This window comes from Lynx rufus, unplaced genomic scaffold, assembly GCF_022079265.1.
Source record: "Lynx rufus isolate CCGP_SWC_20201006 ecotype Redwood Valley unplaced genomic scaffold, mLynRuf1.p SCAF_10, whole genome shotgun sequence".
NCBI classification, from domain to species: Eukaryota; Metazoa; Chordata; class Mammalia; order Carnivora; family Felidae; genus Lynx; species Lynx rufus.
Window position 1 is genome coordinate 71,037,614 of NW_025814824.1, and position 22,053 is coordinate 71,059,666.

Here is a 22,053-nt window from a genome sequence, read left to right on the forward strand (position 1 = left end):
ATGGCAATAGCTTTTCTCTAAGGCTCATGGATGTATATCAAACACAAGGGTTTTCAGCGAATAGCCAGTAAGTGTGATGTAAACATATTGTTTGGTTGTGGAAAATTTCACCCACACCCCAAGGTAGAGGACAGTATAATGAACCCTGAGTATCCTCTGCCCAGCTTCAGCTGCTATCAACATTCTGCTGCTGTTCTTGCTTTAGCTGCACCTGCCTGACCTGCACTTTTTTTTTTCCTGGAGCATTTAAAAGCATATACAAGCATCCATTTAGTTTCACTAGTAAATACTTCAGTCTGAATATCTATTATACCACGACTTAAAATATTAATGACAATACCATTATCCCAACCAATGAAATCAACAATAATTCCAAATATTCATCTGATATTCAGTCTGTGTCTAATTTTTCCTTATTAATAAGCATGCTTTTAACAGAAGAACTTTTACTCCTTTTGTGCAGAATAGACGCGCACAGTTTTCCCTCTCAGTTCTATTCTGGCATATTTGCAAAGACACAACCTTTCCGAGGAGCGATTTAGGTTGTTAAGAAGTAAAATAAAATGAGTTTTCATAGATCACACATAGAACGTAACTGTATTTGTAAGGTTAAAGCCACTAAGTAAATTAAAAAAATTTTTTTAACGTTTATTCATTTTTGAGAGACAGAGAGAGAGAGAGAGAGATCATTGAGCAGGGGAGGGGCAGAGAGAGAGGGAGACACAGAATCCGAAGCAGGCTCCAGGCTCTGAGCTGTCAGCACAGAGCCCGATGTAGGGCTTGACCCCACGAACTATGAGATCATGACCTGAGCTGAAGTTGGACGCTTAACTGACCGAGCCACCCAGGTGCCCCAAAGCCACTAAGAAAATTGAAAAACAAATGCCTGGTAATGATGGAAGTGAAATAGCATGTGCCAAGGTGAGGAACTAGGCTGCAAAAATCCTATTAAAGTATAAGCCTATTCTTGAGACACTAAGGTTACAGGCTTCTGGTTCCATTTCTGCATTTTGGGGTTTACCCAAGATTTGAGTGTAGCAAGCTGGGCAGTGGCTTAAGACCAACGTCATGGACTATTTTAATAGGAATGAAAAGGCTTATGGTGTGTGTGTGTGTGTGTGTGTGTGTATTTAAGAGAGCTTCTGAATATATCTGACCTGTTGCTTCTCCTCTGAATCTTAGTATTTTGCGTGCGCATGCACACACACATGCACACACTCTCACACACACACACTCACACAGAGTATATTCATTCTATATTGGATATCCACGTTGGTTTGTCTGTTCTACTCATTGGCATTGTTGACTGGGAGGAATACTGAAACGAGAAAGGGCATAACTCACTCTCCCTGTTCCTATGAACTTGACCTTGGGAGAGAGGCAGGGGGTTTAGAACGAAGTCACCAGCATCTCAGAACTCAAGAACAAATGGTAGAAAAAACAGTGTGGGGGATGGTGACTACCACGGTGGGGTTAGGTGAGAACTGGGAGTAGAGAACAGTGACACAGGTAAAGGGAAGGACTTGGGCAAAGGCCTCGAGATGACAACATGGCATTCTGAAAACTGAAAGCCATTCATCATGAGGTCTTCTCAATGTGGCAATTATGACTTATGGAACATTTTGGGCTGCCCTTTAAACATAGCCTAGAGTTATTTGGTGGGACTCTCACAAAAACCAAGGCTGCTTTGTGATTAGGAACATTTTCTTTTCCAAACGCCAGAAACATAGGCTGTAATAATAAACTACCATGGTTACAAAGCTTATTTGGGGTTGAAAATGCCAGCCATATTCTAGCTAAGGTTTGTTGTCTAGAAAGTGCTGTGGCTGAGTACTCAAGCCTAGCCTTGGACTTCAGGAGTTGGCTGGTAGTTCCTAGATCTTGTAGGCATTGTTTCTTGGTAACTCAGTTTTCTTGGGTTCAAGAGAGACCTTTGCAGAATTAGCTGAGAAGGGTTGGGGAGGGGCTGAGAAGAGGGAGGGACACAAACATTTATTCAGCCATTGGTTAACATAAGGCATCCACATAACTTCTTTTGAGACAATGCAGGACAAAATACATGTTAAATTACAAAGCAGCATACAAACTGTAAGGTGTGCAGAAAAGAGTTTGGAAATATTTCCCCTTTGATTATATACTTCATAGAGTCTCAACAACAGCTCTTTTGAAGAATGTGGTAGAATTGAGAAACACGTATGTAGTTTTTGCTTCTTTTTTGTGGTCTTCACGCGAATCCATTCTTTCAGGTTTTTCTAGTTTGTCAGTTCACACTCTTTATTACCTTTGCTGATCGGACACACTTTAACTTACAGAAGCATAAACTAGCTTGAGCACTCTGCTGGGGAAGTCAAAGATCCAGTGGACATAATGAAAGAAGGAATCTCAATGATTCAGAAGGGCGAGGATCAGGTGTGTAATTAGACAGGTCGGGACTTATGAGGGTGGAGGGAACGCACCAGAAAATGTTTTCTGTGAGCGGTGGGTGTGATCCGCATCTCTCGGTAGTTAGTACTGTAACTCTTACAGACACCCAGCCGAGCTCTGTGTGGGTTTCTTTAAAGTAGCATGGCTTTGTTCACAAAACGTAACAGCCCAGAATCGTTCCACCTGAAGAGCGCATATTTTAAGTGGCTTTGCCTGCTGCTTTCCGTGGCTAGGAGCATGTGGACGTGCAGCCCTGACAACACGTTTGCAGCTTTTCATTATTTTCAAAACAGCCCATTTCACTCAGGTTCCCTCCAAGTCTACATGTTGGGCCCAGGTTACCTGGGATGGCTGGTTTGTAAGATAATGAGGGGGAAAAATGAAGGTCTGAAGTTGCTGTCACTGCCTTAAGGTCAGAATTAGGAGGGAATCATGAGTAATTAGGTGTAATCCCTTAAAAAAAAAAAAAGAGTATTGTTGTCGCTATGTTGGTTGTTAAGGAAGCACAAGAAGGTAATTCTGATGTAACCTGGCAGGCAACTTTGCAATATTGTGTCAGTCTCTTAGGTTTCCTCTAGAGCATAAAGCACAAGAGTATTCTGTAAAAATACACTGATAGTCTCAATAATTAATCTGTTAAATCCTTTAATTTGATCCTCAGCAAATATTTTTCTCCTGTGTACAAAGGTAGCTCAACATTTATTGGTATTTCCTCTTGGTAACAGTTTCCATTTTTCTATTAACCTAAGGATCACCTTGATGTGAATTCTTCTCTAAAGATTCCTAAAGAAGTGTTTAAACAAAACCATATGGAGGCAAGATCTTTCAACTTACACATGCCGATGCATACCCCAGGCTAATTAGGGCAAACGGAAAGATGACACATGCATTAATGGGAGGGCTTTAAATCAATTACCTTTCATGAATTTAAGATTACTTCTGATGAATATGAAAGTACACTTGTCAATATAAAAGTAATATATTCTCATTGAAAGTAAGTCAGAAACTCTAGCCATTGTCCTGGGACAATATGTTCCATTGCCGTTGATCCTTGAACCCTACTAATACCTGGACTGCACGTCTATCTGTGACTGTGTTCTGCAAGTAAACAAAAGTGTATGTGACAAATAAAAATTCTCTGCGTGTTTCAGTAGAAAAAAAAAAGTCAGAAATAAAGGGGAAATTTGGACAAGAGATAAAAATCTCCCAGTATTCCATGTCTTAGGGAAAATCATTATTAACAAAGATTGGCATACTATTTCTTTCTATGCGTACTGCATATGCATATTAGGCAATGGAGAGCATACTATAAGCACTTTGTTGGTGCTATTTTTTGATTTTTGATTTTTAAGTAATCTCTACACCCAGCGTGGGGCTCAAACTCACAATCCTGAGATCAAGAGTCTTGCGCTCCACTGAGCGAGGGGGCAAGCCAGGTGCCCCCTGTAAGCACATTTCCTATACTGTTTCCACTGAACATTATGCCATAATGATTTTTCATGTTATTAAAACTCTTTGTAAATATAATATTTAATGGCTTCATGGTATTTAATACTATAAATATACCATGAATTCCATACCAATTCCAGGATTTTTAGTCATGTAAGTTGTTGCTAATTTTTAATATTAAAATGCCATGATATTTTTGTGCATAAATATTTGCCTCTAAGTCATATATATATATATATATATATATATATACAGAATTCTCAGACTGGGAATTACTGAAGTAAAAAATATGCATGCCTATTTTTCAAGTTTTTAATACATGTTGCCAATTTTTTGGACAAAGGTTGTACCAGGGTACATTCCCTATAGAAGTTCAAGGAAATGACTGTATTTAATAGCCAACTCCATTTATCACTAAAATAAATACCACCACCGCCACCAATTTAGTAGGCAAAAATTTACATCATTTTAATTTGCATTTCTTTCATAATTCATGAGGCTGCTCCTTTTCTATCTGTATTTCTTCTTTAATGAATTGCTCGTGCCTATCTCGGCCCCAAACAAAATGTCTTCTAAGGGCTATTTATTAAGTCTTAATACTTTAGAGTATTATTATTTCGTCATGTATGTTTTTGCTTTGTTGGAAACTCCGTTTATGGTCATTTTTGACTTGTGAGAGAAGTTTTCACATTTTTTGAAGTTTATTTATTTATTTTTTTTTTTTTTTTTTTTTAATTTTTTTTTCAACGTTTTTATTTATTTTGGGGACAGAGAGAGACAGAGCATGAACGGGGGAGGGGCAGAGAGAGAGGGAGACACAGAATCGGAAACAGGCTCCAGGCTCTGAGCCATCAGCCCAGAGCCTGATGCGGGGCTCGAACTCACGCACCGCAAGATCGTGACCTGGCTGAAGTCGGACGCTTAACCGACTGCACCACCCAGGCGCCCCTGAAGTTTATTTATTTTGAGAGAGAAAGCAAGAGCGTGTGCATGAACTGGGGAGGGGCAGAGAGAGAGAGGGAGAGAGAGAGAATCTCAAGCAGGCTCCACGCTGCCAGTGTGGAGCCCAACGCGGGGCTCTAACTCACGAACCGTGAAATCACGACCTGAGCCAAAATCAAGAGTCGGACGTGTAACTGACAGAGCCACCCAGGCGCTCCAGAAGTTTTCATATTTTGTAGTCAAATACATATTTCTTTTGTGAGTTCCTTAAAATTTTATTTTCAAATTATTTTTAAAGTGTCCAAATCAGTGGTTTTTAGTCTATTCACAAAGTTGTGCAACGATCACCACTATCTAATTGCAGAACATTTCATCACCCCCCAAAGCAATCTTGTACCCATCACCAGTTACTCCTCATTCTCTCCTTGTGCATCTTCTGTCCCTGTAGATCTGCCTATTCTGGGCATTTTACATAAATGGAATCAAACAATATACGGCCTTTTGCATCTGGTTTCTTTCATTGTGCATAATAATTTCAAGTTCCCAAGGTTAATGTCAGTCTTTGTTTTTTGTCTCCTCCTGACCACATTTGGTTTTGCTACATCCTTTGTCCTTTTTGAGAAGCCATAGGAACTTAAGATTTATTTGGTTATAGCACACCCTAACCCACTGGCTTCAGTTAATTTGCTAGTCAGCTTCTACTAAACATGATTGATATTAGTTTGAAAAAGAAAAGATTTACTTTTCTTTTTATTTTTTTAGATTTATTTTTGAGAGAGGCAGAGACAGAACATGAGCAGGGGAAGGGCAGAGAGAGGGAGACACAGAATCGGAAGCAGGCTCCAGGCTCTGAGCTGTCAGCACAGAGCCTGACACAGGGCTTGAGCCCACAAACCCCGAGATCATGACCTGAGCCAAAGTTGGATGCTTAACCGACTGAGCCACCCGGGCACCCCAAAAAAGGAAAAGCTTTACTATAGTAGAGAAGTATCTTTCTAGTCTGAGTTTTAGAGATTCTTATTGAGAATGGATATTAAACTTTGCTGAAAGCTTTTCCTACATCTGTTGAAGTGACCACATGACTTTTAGTACTTGATGTTCCCATGACACAGGGTAGGAATCACTTTACTGTGGTTGAACGATTTTTTCACTCTTGTGGCAAAACCATATTCCATTTGACTGTCATATATTGTTGAATTTGTTTTTATCTACTGCTGTTAATTATTTTATGTTTGCCATATAGATATTCTAAAGTTAAGAAGTAGTATTTGAAGACAGTGAAAAGAGCACAGACATTTGGGGCCAGACATAGCTGAGGGTTTTTTTTTTTTTTTTAATATTTATCTATTTTTAAGGGAGAGAGAGAGACAGAGCACGAGCAGCAGAAGGGCAGAGAGAGAGGGAGACACAGAATCCGAAGCAGGCTCCAGGCTCCGAGCTGTCAGCACAGAGCCAGACACGGGGCTCAAACTCACGGACCGCAAGGTCATGACCTGAGCCAAAGTTGGCTCTTAACCGACTAGACGCCACTATGAGTTTTAATTCAAGTTCTAATAGTTATAATTCTGTGACCTTGGCATTTTTCCTTAGAATTTTTATTATGCATTACTTTTGTAGATTTGTAACCAAATGAGCATGGAAAATTTTATATCTTGTTTTTTTCCCCTTAATTTAACCTTGTACCACAAGCATTTTCCATGTTACTGCATAGCTTTGAAAGCGATGTAATATGTGATTCAAAATGAGCTTCAGGTAGCAGAGTTTAGAATTCCTTACTGTTGAACCTTTCATCCACGTCCATATTTTAACCAATAATAATAATGCTATGATCAACTCAATTATGCCTAAAATGTGCTTTATATTAGCTCAAAGTGTATAGAAACACTTATTTGTAAGTTTATTTACTTATTTTGAGAGAATGAGTGAGTGAGAGCAAGGGAGGGGCAGAGAGAAGGAGAGTCAGAATCCTAAGCAGGCTCCATGCTGTCAGTGAGGAGGAGCCCCACAGGGGGCTCGAACTCTTGAACTGGGAGATCATGACCTGAGCCAAGATCAAGAGTTGGATACTTAATGCACTGAAGTCACAGCAGGTGCCCCTGTACAAATACTTTTAAGGATACATATGGTCAAAATGCTTTCTAAAATTATTATACTGATTTACATTTTCACTGACAATGTATAAAATTTCCTACATTTGCCCACATTGTTTATTAACATTCAAAACAAGTCACTGCTAATCCAATAAAAAAAATGGCTTCTCACTATTGTTTGAATGTACATGCCACATTTGTGAGGCCCAACATTCTCTCACATGTATATGAATTTACTGCATTTCTTTGGTGGGTTGTCTGAGTTCTTGAATTCATAAATCTTCTTCAATTTATATAATAAAGATATAATAAAGACACTGTTCCTTGGTCTATTATAAAAATCTGATTACGATTTTTTAAATGACACCAGAACTTTCCAGATGCTATCAAATCTGCCCATCGTTCCTACCATGATTATTCTGACTTCTAGGCTTGGGAGAGGTTATTAAGCCTTCAAATTGTTAAGAAAAATTAATTCCCAAAGCCATTTTTATGGTTTTAATATTGGTATTTCACTTCCCTATCCAACCTGAATTTAGTTTTGTTTGTGGTGAAAATACAAATTAAAAGATTCTCTAAATTTTACCAATTGTCTAATGGCAGTCACTCCTTCTAATACTTGGCAACAAAAATTCCACTGGTCACTTAAGAGTTTTTAAGTAGAATATTTGAAATTATGTATATAAACTATCACATTGATGCTTTTGTATTTTTTTTTAAATTTTAAGTGGGCTTGATGCCTAGCACAGAGCCCAGTGTGGGCCTAAACTTCGGACCCTGATCAAGACCAGAGCTGGCATCGAGTCAGGTGCTTAACCAACTGAGCCACCCGGGTACCCCAGATGCTTTTGTGACTCTTGATCCAGCATGCACTATTCGAATTACTGTAGCTTTTTAAAACATTTATTTTGAGAGAGAGTGCGAGTGGGGGAGGGGCATAGAAAGAGAGCGAGAGCGAGAATGAGAGAGAGAGTGAGAATCCCAAGCAGGATCCACACTGTCAGCGCAGAGCCTGATGTGGGGCTCAAACTCACAGACCGTGAGATCATGACCTGAGCTGAAGTCAAGAGTTGGATGCTGAACCGACTGAGCCACCCAGGGGCCCCATACTTACTGCAGCTTTTCAGTGTTTTGAATTTTAGTAAAGATGGGCCTTTTCATCATTTTTCTTTACAGTATTCTAATTTCCGGAACACCTGGGTGGCTCAGGCACTTCAACGTCCAACTCTTGATTTTGGCTCAGGTCATGATTATATAATCTTATATAATTATGTAATTATAATATATTTATATTTTATATAAATATGCTGATATTGTGGATAGGATCTTTTTCACTATATTTTCTACTTTATAAATATTCAGGAAAGCTCTTTTTGTATATTTATCTGTAACAATTCAGCTTACTGGACTCTTTTTAATGGATTTTCAGGCCTTTGGGTTTTCATTTTATTTTTTATTTTTTTTTATTTTTTTAAATATTTTTTTTTTCAACATTTATTTATTTTTGGGACACAGAGAGACAGAGCATGAACGGGCGAGGGGCAGAGAGAGAGGGAGACACAGAATCGGAAACAGGCTCCAGGCTCTGAGCCATCAGCCCAGAGCCCGACGCGGGGCTCGAACTCACGGACCGCAAGATCGTGACCTGGCTGAAGTCGGACGCTTAACCGACTGCGCCACCCAGGCGCCCCTGGGTTTTCATTTTATAAGGTATATCACCTTCTGCCAAAATAAAACTTGTGACTATTAATTTTCTCATCTTTATACCTTTTATTTGTTTGATAAATTTATGTATTACTGTTTTGGCTAGAACTCAGAATAATGTCCAAGATAAGTGGGGACAGCTTTTTTGCTTTGTTGCTGATTTTAAAGGGAAGCATTTAATACCTCACTACAGGACTGGTTATAGTTGGTCTGGAACAGATAGGTTTTGGCATGCTGGACAAACACTCTCACTTCCTTTTTAGAAATTTAAGAATTCATTGTGAATATATGCAGTATAGAAAATTTAAAAAAGAACATTCTTCAACTACTTTTAGTGTTGTTACTCTGTGACTCACATTTCTAGTTAGGAAATATGATTTGCAAACCTCATATGTATGATGGTTTATTTCATATTACTGTCTGCATAACACAGATAATTTGACCTATTGTGAAATATGGATTTTTTAACCTATTCAAAGTAACCCAATACGAGTTCTACTCAGTAGGCACACTTTCAGAAGTGAGTTTTGTTTTCAATTGCAGAAGCTTTCCCTATTGTATTTTCTGGTGCTCTCTTTCTTTTTGTTACTTGGCTTTCATTTTGTAGTTTTCTGATTATGATGAAGATCAACATAGTTTGGAAGCTGACGGGACAGTGATAAGCTAAATAAGAGGTATGCTTGTAAGCACATAAAATTGGTCGAGAGCAAATGTCAGGAGAAATAAGGAGAAGTCAACAGCCGGTACGTGCAGGGCAGTAAAGAGAACCACTAGGACAATGAAGATCTTTTTCATCATTCCTGCATTTCTTCATAGTGTTACAATGCACCCCACGGCCTATTTGGGAACATTTCTCCCAGAGGATGAAAGTGAGGTGATCGTGATTGTTCCTATTTTAAACAAAACCTAGCGTTTGGCGTCTTTTCCCCCCAGAAGTTTGGGGAAGTCTTTATCCCGGCAGAAGCACGGTGATGGAGTTAGCGGGGACTGAGAGCAGGTCCGCTCTGCCTTGGGCAACATCAATTCTTTTTTGCAAGTGAGACCAGGAGCACAGTTTTGGGGACCTTCTCCCATTTGCATTTTTCCTTCCCTTTCTCTGTCCTGCTATTCCTGTCTCCTTTCTCCCAAAGCAGTGAGTTGTGGAATTCTGACCCACAAGTGGGCTCTCTGTTAATCTTCCGGTTCGTGCATTTCTTATACCATTATACTTTCTTCCTCTGTCCACTAAGTTGATCGCCTACGGCTTTACAAGTGCTGGGAAAGGAATTAGCCAGGCTGCCCTCTGAGCCGGGACAGCATTCTATATGGAGGGTAGTATGTCCAATGCTTACCTGCCGATTAAATAAAAGGAAACCTTTACTGTTACACATACTGTAAAGAAGAAAGAGCTAGAAGGAAGGGGTCTCCTTCATTGGGATTTCTTGGTACACTGCTTGTGATCCTGTACTGTGCCAATAGCATAGATGAAAGATCATGACCCTCTTCATTATTTCCTGGACAGCTCACAAAACGGCACTATCCAGCAAACTATTATTTCATAGCAAAATATATTTTAATTGGAAAATCACTTGAAGTAACGGAATAAAAATGTGTAGCAGGAACTTTCCCAACAGACAGCAGAGTATGTACAGTTTGTGAGTGGAGCAGCATGTATTTAATATATTTTTATATAGAAAATACAAGCATATTTAAAAATGGAAACACGTAACAAAGTATGTCACAACGAATAACAAAATATAACACAAAATAAAAAGGTAAACCCAAAATAACAAGTTTACTAAACAGAACAAGACCCAGCACCGTGTTGGAATTTCTTTGCGTAAGTTCCAGGATGCCCAGGACTCCCAGGAAGAGATGATCCTGCTTTTAGGAGAGCTGGTTGGTTGTGCAGTGGTTAAAACCCAGTCCTCCTTTTCCTGGAACAAAAAAACAAAGAGATTCAACAGAAAAACTGAAGACGTAAGAGCTTAGGGGCTGATGACAACAGCATTGAAAGTCTCAGATGCCTGGGCATTATCTGTGACATGGTTTGTAGGGATGGGGGTCGTTCCTTGAGAACAGGTGCTACCTTATGAAAAGATCGGAGAATCAAAAGAACCCGGGTTTTGATCCCGTCCCTCTCACCAATTCCCTGTCTGATAATCCTCTTATCTCTAAAATGATGAGCTTGGACTTTGTGAACCTGGAAGTCTCTTAAGCATTAACAGTTGATGGTTTTTGTTTACGGCATTTACTTAGGGTCAATTTTCTGAAGATGCACACAGAGATCAGAGGAAACCCGGTCTCTTTCTTAAGGACGGAACGAACTGGAAATGATACGGGGTCTGCCTTTTTCATCAGCAGAGAAGGTTAGAGGCTGAGGGATTTAATGGTTGCCATGGGGTGCTTCTCCCCCAGCCGTCACTGATGGCAGGAAGGCGCTCCATCTGTGAAGAAGCGTCTACTGAGCACCAGTTTTTGTGCCCGTACCAAGTCCGAGGGATACAATCTTCAAGGCACTCAGTCTTGTGGGAGAGAAGGAAATAAAAAATTGCTTGGAAACATTTACTGTTTTGATTTCTCAGAAAAGCTTTCTCTTCTCCTCATTTCAGGGAATCATACTCCACCTTTCTTTCTTCCGGGAACTGCCAGCCGCCTCTCCCCTTCACCCATAAGTAAGGTAGAGATTTTGACAAAATGACCCTTCAAGTTAGTACAACAGAACTCAACCTAGGGCCGCAGTTTCACTGACCCCTCGTGGGCCCTTCAATCGATCTGGAGTAGTCAGTTCTTCTGGATTGTTAAACGGGGTCAGTGTCTTATTTGTGTGGATACCGTGGGATGACATGTAAAATGTGGAGGCTATAAGCAGGGCTGTCCCTCCACCTGAACTGAGCAGCAGAGAAAACCCCACTGCAGCAAAAGACAGGATGGAACGGACGCTGGAGAGAGGAGGGGAGACGAGAGGCGGACAGGCTTTAGGTGGCTTTCAAGTCCTCAGTCTGGTCCTCCTGATGCTCAGCCACCTCATGTCTTTGGGTGCAAGGTCCTTCTAGCCTGAGGACATATTCCATTCTTTAGTGAAGCTAGCTAGAGTTGCAATAAGAGAGTCCCGACTGTCACACATCTCCTAGCATAACGGATCACAGTACAAGGAGGCAGGGACTTGCCCCATCTTCTGGGTTGAAGATGAACCTCTCCTCGTATATGGGATATGCCTCTTAACTCATTTCGCTGAATATATACATCTGGATTCCTTCGTTAAACTTTTGCTTTAAAAAATTGAGATTTTGTTCTCTTTATTAATCATTTTCTTCACATAAGCTAATAATTATCCTTCCCCTAGTTGAGAAAGAGATCCTCTGGAGTATTTTGGTGTTAGGGAACCACACAAACTCTGGGTTTCCTTTTCTTATCTACAAGATGAAGGAGTTGAAATAGAAAGTATAAAATTATAAGAATTTTAGAAATACTTCCTGTTCCTTTTTGAGTCACTGTCATTCTTAGTCCTTTTATCTTTTCTTTTCTCTCTCTCTCTCTCTCTCTTCTTTTCCTTTTTCCCCCCAGAAATCCATTGCAGTTTGACTCTCATTTTTTTAAAATTCTTTCAACTCTGCTCTCATGTAAAACCATCATTTTTATCTTGGAAGTTTCTACATATCCATATATAATCCAAATTTGCTCTTTGGAGTTTATGTTTTCTCTCTGCAGAGATGGCATACACTTGATAGGAAGAAATTCATTGGCCCAGGGCTGATTTTTTTTTTTTTGTTCTTGTTGTTAATAAAGTGTGTACTTAAATAGGTTTTTGCCTTTGCAAGCTGAATTGTATTCTAATCACAACGAAATTTTAAAAAATGGGAAAATTAGAGATGATTTCAGTTAGCTGAATTTCCCACTTTTTAAAGAGAATATGAAACTATCCATTTATTTTTAATGATTACTTTAAGACAGAAGTAAATGTACATAATACAAATCTAAGTGATGTAATACAATGACACGTACTGAAAACCTTAAACTAGAGCTGTTAATATTCCAACATTGCAACATTTGTGAGGACAATGTTACAATATTGAAAATATTTTATCCGTGGTATGAAGTAGTACGTCTGACATTTCCTGACCTTTAAAAAAGTTTAAACCTTGGGGCGCCTGGGTGGCGCAGTCGGTTAGGCGTCCGACTTCAGCCAGGTCACGATCTCGCGGTCCGTGAGTTCGAGCCCCGCGTCGGGCTCTGGGCTGATGGCTCAGAGCCTGGAGCCTGTTTCCGATTCTGTGTCTCCCTCTCTCTCTGCCCCTCCCCCGTTCATGCTCTGTCTCTCTCTGTCCCAAAAATAAATAAAAACGTTAAAAAAAAATTAAAAAAAAAAAGTTTAAACCTTGAGGAAGAAGAACAAAGCTAGAGGCATCATGCTCTTGCATTTCAAACTATATTACAAAGTTTAGTAATCAAAACAATATGGTATTGCCATAAAATCAGACATGGAGATCAGAAAGACAGGAAAAAGAGCCCAGAAATAAACCTTTGCATGTATGGTCAATTAATTTATGACAAAGGAGCCAAGGATATACAACAAACTCTTCAACAAATGGTGCTGGGAAAACTGGACAGCCACATGCCAAAGAATGAAATTGGACCACTTTCTTATACCAAACATAAAAATTAACTCAAAATGGATTAAAGATTTGAAAATAAGAGCTGAAACCATAAGACTCCTAGTAGAAAACATAGAACTTGGTGATGATTTTTTGGGGGGATTTGACAGCAAAAACAAAGTCAAGAAAAGCAAAAGTCAGCAAGTGGGACTACATCAAACTAAAAATTTCTTCACAGCAAATGAAACCATCAACAAACAAAATGAAAAGGCCACCTACTGAATGGGATTATATATCTGATAAGACGTCACCATCCAAAATATATAAAGAGCTTATACAACCCAATAACAAAACAAACAAACAAACAAAACAAAATAAAAACAAACCCCAAACAATTGGATTAAAAAATAGGCAGAGGATATGAATACACATTTTCCCAAAGAAGGCATATAGCAGGCCAATAGGTACATGAAAAGTGCTCAACATCATCAGTCATCAGGGAAATGCTAATCAAAACCACAGTGAGATATCACCTCACACCGGGGAGAATGGCTATTATCAGAAAGACAAGAAATAACAAGTTTCGGCAAGAATGTGGAGAAAAGAGAACGTTTGTGCGTTGTCGGTAGGAACGCAAATTGCATACTATGCAAACAGCACGGAGGCGCCTCAAAAAAGAAAAAAAAATTAAAAACAAAACTGCCATCCAATCCAGCAATTCTACTTGTACTTCTGGGTATTTCTCTGAAGAAAATGAAAATACGAACTTGAAAAGATGTATGTACCATGTTCACTGCAGCATTATTTATAATAGCCAAGATATGAAAACAACGTAAGTGTCCATTAATTGATAAATGGATAAAGAAAATGTGACACACACACACACACACACACACACACACACACACACACACTGAAATACTATTCAGCTACGAGAGAATGAAATCTTGCCATTTACAACAACATGGATGGCCCCTGAGGACTTTATGCTAAGTGAGATAAGTTGGACAGAGAAAGACAAATACCATATGGTCTCACTAATATGTGGAATCTAAAAGAACCAGAAAAATCCCTTACAGATACAGAAAACGGATTGGTGGTTGCCAGAGGCAGGGGGTGGGGGTGAAATGGATGAACGGAGTCAAAAGGTACAAACTTCTAGTTATAAAATAAATAAGCCATGGGGATGTAACATACAGCATGGTGACTACAGTTAAAACACTGTGTTGCATATTTGAAAATTCCTAAGACAGCAAATCTTAAAAGTTCTTACCATGAGAAAAAAATTTTGTAATTATATATGGTGATGGATGCTAACTAGATCTACTGTGGTAATCATTTTACAATATATATACAAATATCAAATCATTATATCGTATACCTGAAACTAATATAATGTATGTCAATTATTCTTCAATAAAAAAGTTTACATTATTTTAAACATATTTTTTTCCTTAGACTTAATTTTGTGATAATCTTTTCTCACCTAACACACTTACTGGTTAGAAATGAGAAACCAATTGACAGATGTATTTTTACACTAAAATTTTTTAGTCAATTAAATACTGAATATATATATATACATATATTTATGTATATATATGTATATATATACACACACATATATATATATGTATATATATACACACACACACTAAAAATATGAAACAAGAGTTTTGATTTTAAAAATAAACATTTCTTATCAATTTCAATAGTATTTTTTTTGTAATCAGGAATGCAAATGAACATCATTAAAATGTACTGTTTATTATTTATTTTACAACCTTACATATGAAGGATGCAATCTTCTGTTCATGAAGGCAGTTAATTTATTTGTTTAATGAAACCTTTTTTCTTTTGTTTGGAAAACTATGGAATGTTGCATGAATTTGCATGCAATCCTTTTAGAGGAGGCCGTGCTTTCTCTGTAGTGTTCCAATTTTGACTTTATGCGCTGCCAAAGGTGAGCACAAGATTATTTATTTGTGAGATACCCTTTTGTCAATCCTTAACTAACATTTCTTTGTGTGGCTTTAGTTCAAATTTAAAGAGTACCGGAAAGCAGATATTTTTGGAAAATAAAAGCTTCTACTTAAACTGGAGATACGTTCTGGCTTTTGGGACACACTCAACTTGAATTTTGATCTCTTTGTGTTATAGTTAAACATTTGTTTCTTCTAATGGTCTTACCTGGAGCAGTCATGTCCTGTCCAAGCTGAGAGACAATGACATCGGTTTGGTCTTATGCATTTTCCACCATTTAAGCAGGGAGACTGGCAAACAGCTGGGATGAAAAATTCATGCATTTATTTAATTAATATTTAGCAGGTTGGAAAACATCCATGAAGAGGTGTAGAATAAGATCTGATGCTGCTTTCCACTCCAGCCACTCCCATTCCTCACTGACCATTTGTATTACATATTCCTGCCACTCTGTTTGACCTTGGGTCTCATGTGAACTACCCACCATCCCTCCCTTTCCCTTCCAAGCTAGTCAAGTTGCAAATGTAAGTCCCAGGTTAAGTCCTGCCTGCGTATTGAAACCTCTGCTGATGACATTAAATCCACTGATTTTTCTCAGCAATTCTTTTTATTTATGCAACCGATGTGATGTATACCGTTTTGAACTGCGAATTTTTCAAGCGCTCAGTGAGACTATATATCACTTGAGAGAGCTGGCAGTGAATTCTATGACTGACTGCGTTGTTGCACCAGACATTGACACGTATGATAATCAGACACAAAGATTATCCAAAATAACAACAAAAAAACCAAATAAATAAAAATAGCAGATGATTCAAAAGCTCCTTGTATTTGCTAGAAAACACAATTTTCAGGGCTTTTACCAGCTTTACTTGGAATTGCAGAACCTGGAATAGAATTAAAAGTTAGCCACAGGTAAAACCCTGAGTGAACATCCAAAGATTTACTATATGGACATCTTTTCTCACAAGGCCATCTTGGCATAACCACACTCTGCTTGCTACAAAATTTACAGATGCTAAAAACTGATGAAGACCTACCACCAGCAAGTTTAATATATCACAGAGAACGAAAAACTTTCTCGAGGAAGAAGAAAATAAAATTCTTTTTGAAAGAAGGTTGGAAATGAGAAAGTTTCAGCCTCATGATTTTACCCTCATTATTGCTTGGACAAGTAGCCTTCCCCAGATGAAAAACTCATCTTTGGTAAGATATACATGAATGTCACTTCTTTTTTTTATTTTTATTTTTTAAGTTTATTTATTTTTGAGGGAGAGACAGAGCGTGAGTTGGGGAGGGGCAGAGAGGGAGGGAGACACAGAATCTGAAGCAGGGGGCAGGCTCTGAGCTGTCAGCACAGAGCCCGATGTGGGGCTCGAACTCACAGACTGTGAGATCAGGACCTGAGCCGAAGTTGGACGCTTAACTGACGGAACCACCTGGGCACCCCACAAATGCCACTTCTTTTATCACTTATTTATAAAACATGGGGAAAACTCCAGAAAGTACCAAGCACTTGATATGCAAGCACCAGGTAGGAAGAGCGAGGACAAAGGTAAAACCATCTTTGCCCGTGGGGAGCTCTCTTGGGGAGTTAAGAGTAGGTATGGGCCAAGAGAAGGCATGTATTTGCCACATAACAAAGAGGAAATTATGAGACAAAGCAGAATTAAAAATAACAAAAATAAAACCCAATCATTGAAAACTAACTCTCCATAGATTCCACTTGCTAATAAAAAATTTACTCCTTTTCATTTTTTAAAAATGTTAATTTATTTTGAGATAAATAAATCTCTGCACTATCAGTGCAGACCTTGATGGCAGCTCGATCTTGTGAACCGTGAGATCATGACCTGAGCTGAGCCACCCAAGCACCCCAAATTACTCCTTTTCAATAGCATGATGATTCAGTGGTTCTTGACAGTACTAACAAATTCATTTCACTTCCTTGTCTAATAGCTTAACACCTTCCTCCTTCCCTATAATATGGGTGCCCCCAATATTCCATTTTAGGCTACCTTCTCATGCTATGTGCCTTCTGCACCGTCTTACATTTTTCTTCGTGTATGTTTTCCAGTGATGACTCACATACCACTATCTTCAATCTAGATGTATCTTCTGGGAACTCAAACCGTCATTCAACTCCTTATCAGACCTCTCCCTTGCAGGTTTCATGGGCTCCTCAAACTCAACATGTACATACTTAACTCCTTAACCATACATTCACACCTGCTCCTCTTGGGTTCTCTATCTCAGTAAATGGCACCGCCTTTCCCTCAGGGGCCCCAAAGCTGTATCAGTCTTGACTCTTCTCAGACCTCTCCCGCTGCAGTGTATCATAACAAAACAGTAACTTCTCTCAAATACATCTTTTTTGGTTATCATTTTTTCAGAATTCATTACATCTTGCCAATTCTGCTTTGATAACTTCCTAAGTGGTCTCCCTATTGCAAGTATTACTTTCTGCCATTTTCCATACTGCTGCCAAAATCACTTTTCTAAAAGAAAATCCGATCGTATGATTTTCCTGCTTAAAACCCTTCAGTGGCTTCTGTTGCTCGTAAGACCTAATCCAGCACCTTGAACTTGGCACCCATTGCATTTTTCTACTGTGGCTCTGTCCATCTTTACAGCTTCATTTCCAGCCACACCCCTACATTCCCTCTATGGCTTCAGTCCTGCTATGGTGAACACACCTGTGTTATGCTTCCACACTTTTGACTAGAATGATCTTTTGGTGACTACTCTCGCTTTTCTGATTCTATGCTTGGGAAGACTTCTGAATGTCTTTACTTGGTTAGTGTACCTATCTTCGCTGTTGGCAGAGCCCCTTTTAGAGAATTCAATTAGCTAGAATTATCTACTTAGAGGCCATTCTGCATCTTTTCTCCTGTTTCATACACTGCTGTCTGCTTAGTATGTAGGGGGTGTAAGCAGGTGCCAAGATAGCTGCTGCGAGGTTAACAAGAAAGGAACACTATATGATGCAGCATCATTAGGGAGCTTATTCTAGTTAGGGAGCCAAGGAGCTAAAAGAAATACAAATAAAGCAGATCAATGGAGCTTTAAACTTCATGGTTCTAACTAACTGTGTAGTATCTACAGAAATGGAATGTTAGAAAATAGATTATTGTGGTATAAAGCAAGTTTGGGGATAAGAGGAAGAGGTAGGGGAAAGAGGTGGGGAAAGAGGGAGACTGTGAGTTTGTGCTGAGAGATGCGGGGAGAAGGGACTGACTATTTGGGGGTAATGAAGAAGCCATCACTGCGGGCGATGGTATGAGATTGGTAGGATGGGAACTGAGTTTTATCAGGTGCGCTGAAGCCAATTTAGGCAGAACCTTGGAGGTTAGAAGAATTTGGGCTGAAAAATTTGGGCTGGATATGGAGACAATAGGGAACCATGTTAGGTTCCTAAATAGGGCAAAAAGATAAGCCCAAAGTGGTACATAGTGATGTCTAGCTGGGAAATGGAGACAGAAAGATTCATCAATAGACTCTGACAGTGATTCCAACAAGAGATCTTTTACTAGCTGGTGACAGCGAGGACAGAGGAGGATGTAGGAGATACCGTGCAGGAAGAAACAGAAAGGGGCTGATACTGGTGATCGCAGAGGAAGGAGCAGGAGACTCAAGGATGCCTCCATCTCGAAAAGCGGTGCCCCCGCTGCAGAGTAAGATGCCTGGAAAAGGGCCAGACTCGTCTGCATGTGACTTCAATTTGAGAAATGCAGATAAAACATCACAGCTGACTTGTTAGAAACAAACACTATATAGATTGCGTTTAGAGTTTCAAACAAAAGCTTCACATTTGGCTTCCTCTGGTAGGTTTTTCCTTTCCTACATTCATGGGTGGCTGTTTGGCTTGAGGGAGGGTGACTACACGTGTGATTTTGCCTGTGACAGTATGTTTCACCCCCATTCCCTTGGTTTACTTATTAATAGTACCCCTTTCACTCAAAAAATGCCCTAGTGTGAAAGCTAAATTACATGGTCACCGAGCCTTAGAGTTCATGCCAAACCCTGGTGCCAATATGCCTGTTCTACTTGATGTTTTACCCACCAGAGAGGTGGTATAAATACTGCTTTCACGAGGGATGGTAGAGTGTTAGACATAATACAAATAAATACAGCAAGTTCTGTTCTTTTAACAGTTGCCTAAAGATTTCAGACTTTAAAAACCTGTCATTCATTTTTTTTAAAAAAAACTTAACGTTTAATGAGAGACAGAGAGAGACAGAGCATGAGCAGGGGAGGGGCAGAGACAGAGAGACACACACACGGAATCCAAAGCAGTCTCCAGGCTCTGAGCTGTCAGCACAGAGCCCGACTCGGGGCTTGAACCCACAGACCGTGAGATCATGACCTGAGCCGAAGCTGGATGCTTCACGGACTGAGCCACCCAGGCGCCCCAAAACCTGTCATTTCAAGCAGATTCATTTATTCGATATGAGAAACTGATCATATGCAGGCACTATGCTAGGTAGCAGACATACAAAGATCATGAAGAAGCATCCCTGCCCTCAAGTGGCATATAATCTAGTAGGAGCAAGGACAGATCGATAATCAGTTAAGACCTCAAAGTACAGAAGAGTAAATATTCGAGACAGGCAAAGGTTAAGGGGACAACATTTGTCACCAATCAATGAACAACAGTTTGTTACTGTTGTCCACGAAGGAACCATCTCTTTGAGGAGATTTCCACTTTAACTTAAATGGTTTTTATTCAGGGTCGTGTTCTTTCTAGTTACCACAAATACAGTAACTTAGTTTCACAGAGCTTAAAATAAATATTCTTCTGAACCTCCGCATGCTGTCTCGATATTCTGCAAACAGAGCAGATGACGTGAAGAAGGCAGGCGGTTGAGCTGACTTAGAAGCTCTTCTTTGGTTCACGACCCTGACAGGTGCCTACGAAGCAGCCGTAGAGTTCAGCATTGAGACTATCATTCAAGACACCATCTTGGGGGATTTGTGAAAAACCTTGGCATCCTTTTGTTTCACTGCCACCTCTGAATCTGAGTCATACTCATCAATGTTCTCTAGGGCCTCATGGAGCCAAGTCACCAAGAAAACAAACCCAGAGAGAAGACCTACCTGTATGACAGCGGGACCCCGTCCAGCCAGGTGGGCAATCGCACTGATAAGGGGCCACACAGCGACCACCGTTCAGACAGGGGAGGATGCATATTGCTAGAAAGGAGATCGACAGGGATTAAATCAAAACACACACACTCAGACATACGTTCAAGTGTTCACAAACCGTTTTCCGGGAGGAGTAAAACCTTGAATGACCCACTAGATAGTCTCCCCGGATGTGTTCTGTTTATTAATCAGTATCACTGGAAAAACACAATCAGGAAAGTAAGTCTGGACCTTTAGCCTAATGAAATGACTCTAGTTCCAAATGCACTCTTTTAGAGAGGATACACCGTGATCGATGTCCGCTAAGTGCTGTGCTTTCTCTTCACAGGATAAGCAGAATGTTCTCCCGTTATTATTGTTTCAAATTTCCTTTTCAAATTACATAAAGTGCTCAAGAAGTTTGGCCGTCTCGAGGCTCTCTTATTGTCTCGAATTAAATCTAAGAACGGGTCAGATGGGCTCTCTGTAGGCCGGTGTTGGCAACACATTAGTAGCGATGGAACAGCTCATCCTTTATTTCCTTGAAGCAAAGGCCTGATGGGGACTGAGTGAGGCCTCTCCTACACTGTCCCCAGTGATCATTCTTCCTAGAAATTACTGAGCTCTTTAAAAGGGAATAGTCTGTTTAGAAGGAGTGAGACTGTCTATTGGCTTGCTACTCAAAGCACAGTTCTCCAGCCAATAGCATTACCTAGGAGTTGGCTACAAAATGCAGAATCGCAGGTCCCAACCCAGAACTACTGAATCAGAATCTGCATTTCACATCTCCTAGGTGGCACGTATGCACCTTAAAGCTTGGGGAACCCTGGTCTAATGCAGTAGCACAGGCACGTGCTCTGTGAACCAAGCGAGGCCTGCTGTCAGGGTCCCCCAGGGTAAATGTTTCCCCGGTCTTTGGACGCTTAGCATTAAAGCAGGTCAAGTTTGGGAGCTCTAAATGGGAAAGAATGATAGCAGAGCAGAGGGAGGAAAAACATAATTCTTCTTCTTTCTTACTCAGTGTGAGAACACTTGCTTTGGTGAGTTGTTGGCCTAAATTTATTTCCATTGTATATTTTTTTTCTTTCTAGATTAGTTGAAATAGTTACACTCAAAACAGTTTTAGAATCTCTTATGACATGTCTGGCCTTCAAAAAAATGATAAAACTGATAGAGGCCAAGAGCCATCACATGAATGACCCTGGATGTGATTTCCATATACCACTCCCAATGAAACAGGCAATAATTTTTCCCCACATATATTTTTTTAAGATATTAAAACAAAGAATAGTTTAGACATTAAAATTTTTTTCAAAATCACTTATTCACTTTCTCCCGCAAGTTCAAATTCAAACTTACAAGGATCAAAATTCTGTATTAATTTACTAAGCGTTGTGTAGACACAGGAGTGACTGCTTCCCCTATTTTTTTTTTTTTTTTAAGTTGGGAAGAACCACCCCTAGTGAAAAAGAGTGAATGGTGGGTTGCAAATACGACACACAAAGTACAATGTTATGCAATGCTGTGAATTTATCCCAACTGCAGCAATGAGAGACACAGTATATAAATTGACTTGAGGTAGGAGAAGATGGGGGCTGGGAAACCCTCTATTATAAACTCCTTCCCAAGAAGATTCTTGGGAATTTGTGACAGGAGGTATGTGTGGAGACGGCTCTTGATAACTGTGTTTTCAAGGTCACTTATATTCCAATTCTTCTGCAACCAATTGACATATTCAGATAGACTCCAGATGCTTTTGTCTG

The 22,053-nt window shown here is 39.6% G+C and overlaps 1 protein-coding gene across 1 annotated transcript in view; it reads right to left on the minus strand.

The window, feature by feature from the left end:
• Window positions 1-10,364: 10,364 nt before the first annotated feature.
• Window positions 10,365-22,053, minus strand: part of SVEP1 (sushi, von Willebrand factor type A, EGF and pentraxin domain containing 1) — a 198,515-nt gene continuing 186,826 nt past the window's right edge. Inside the window, exons 46-48 of the mRNA XM_047099519.1 lie at window positions 20,264-20,359; window positions 15,374-15,467; window positions 10,365-10,525 (exon numbers count right to left, since the gene is read on the minus strand). Of these exons, the coding sequence (XP_046955475.1) occupies window positions 10,504-10,525; window positions 15,374-15,467; window positions 20,264-20,359 (212 nt within the window). The 3' untranslated portion in view covers window positions 10,365-10,503. The remainder of the gene's footprint in view (window positions 10,526-15,373; window positions 15,468-20,263; window positions 20,360-22,053) is intronic.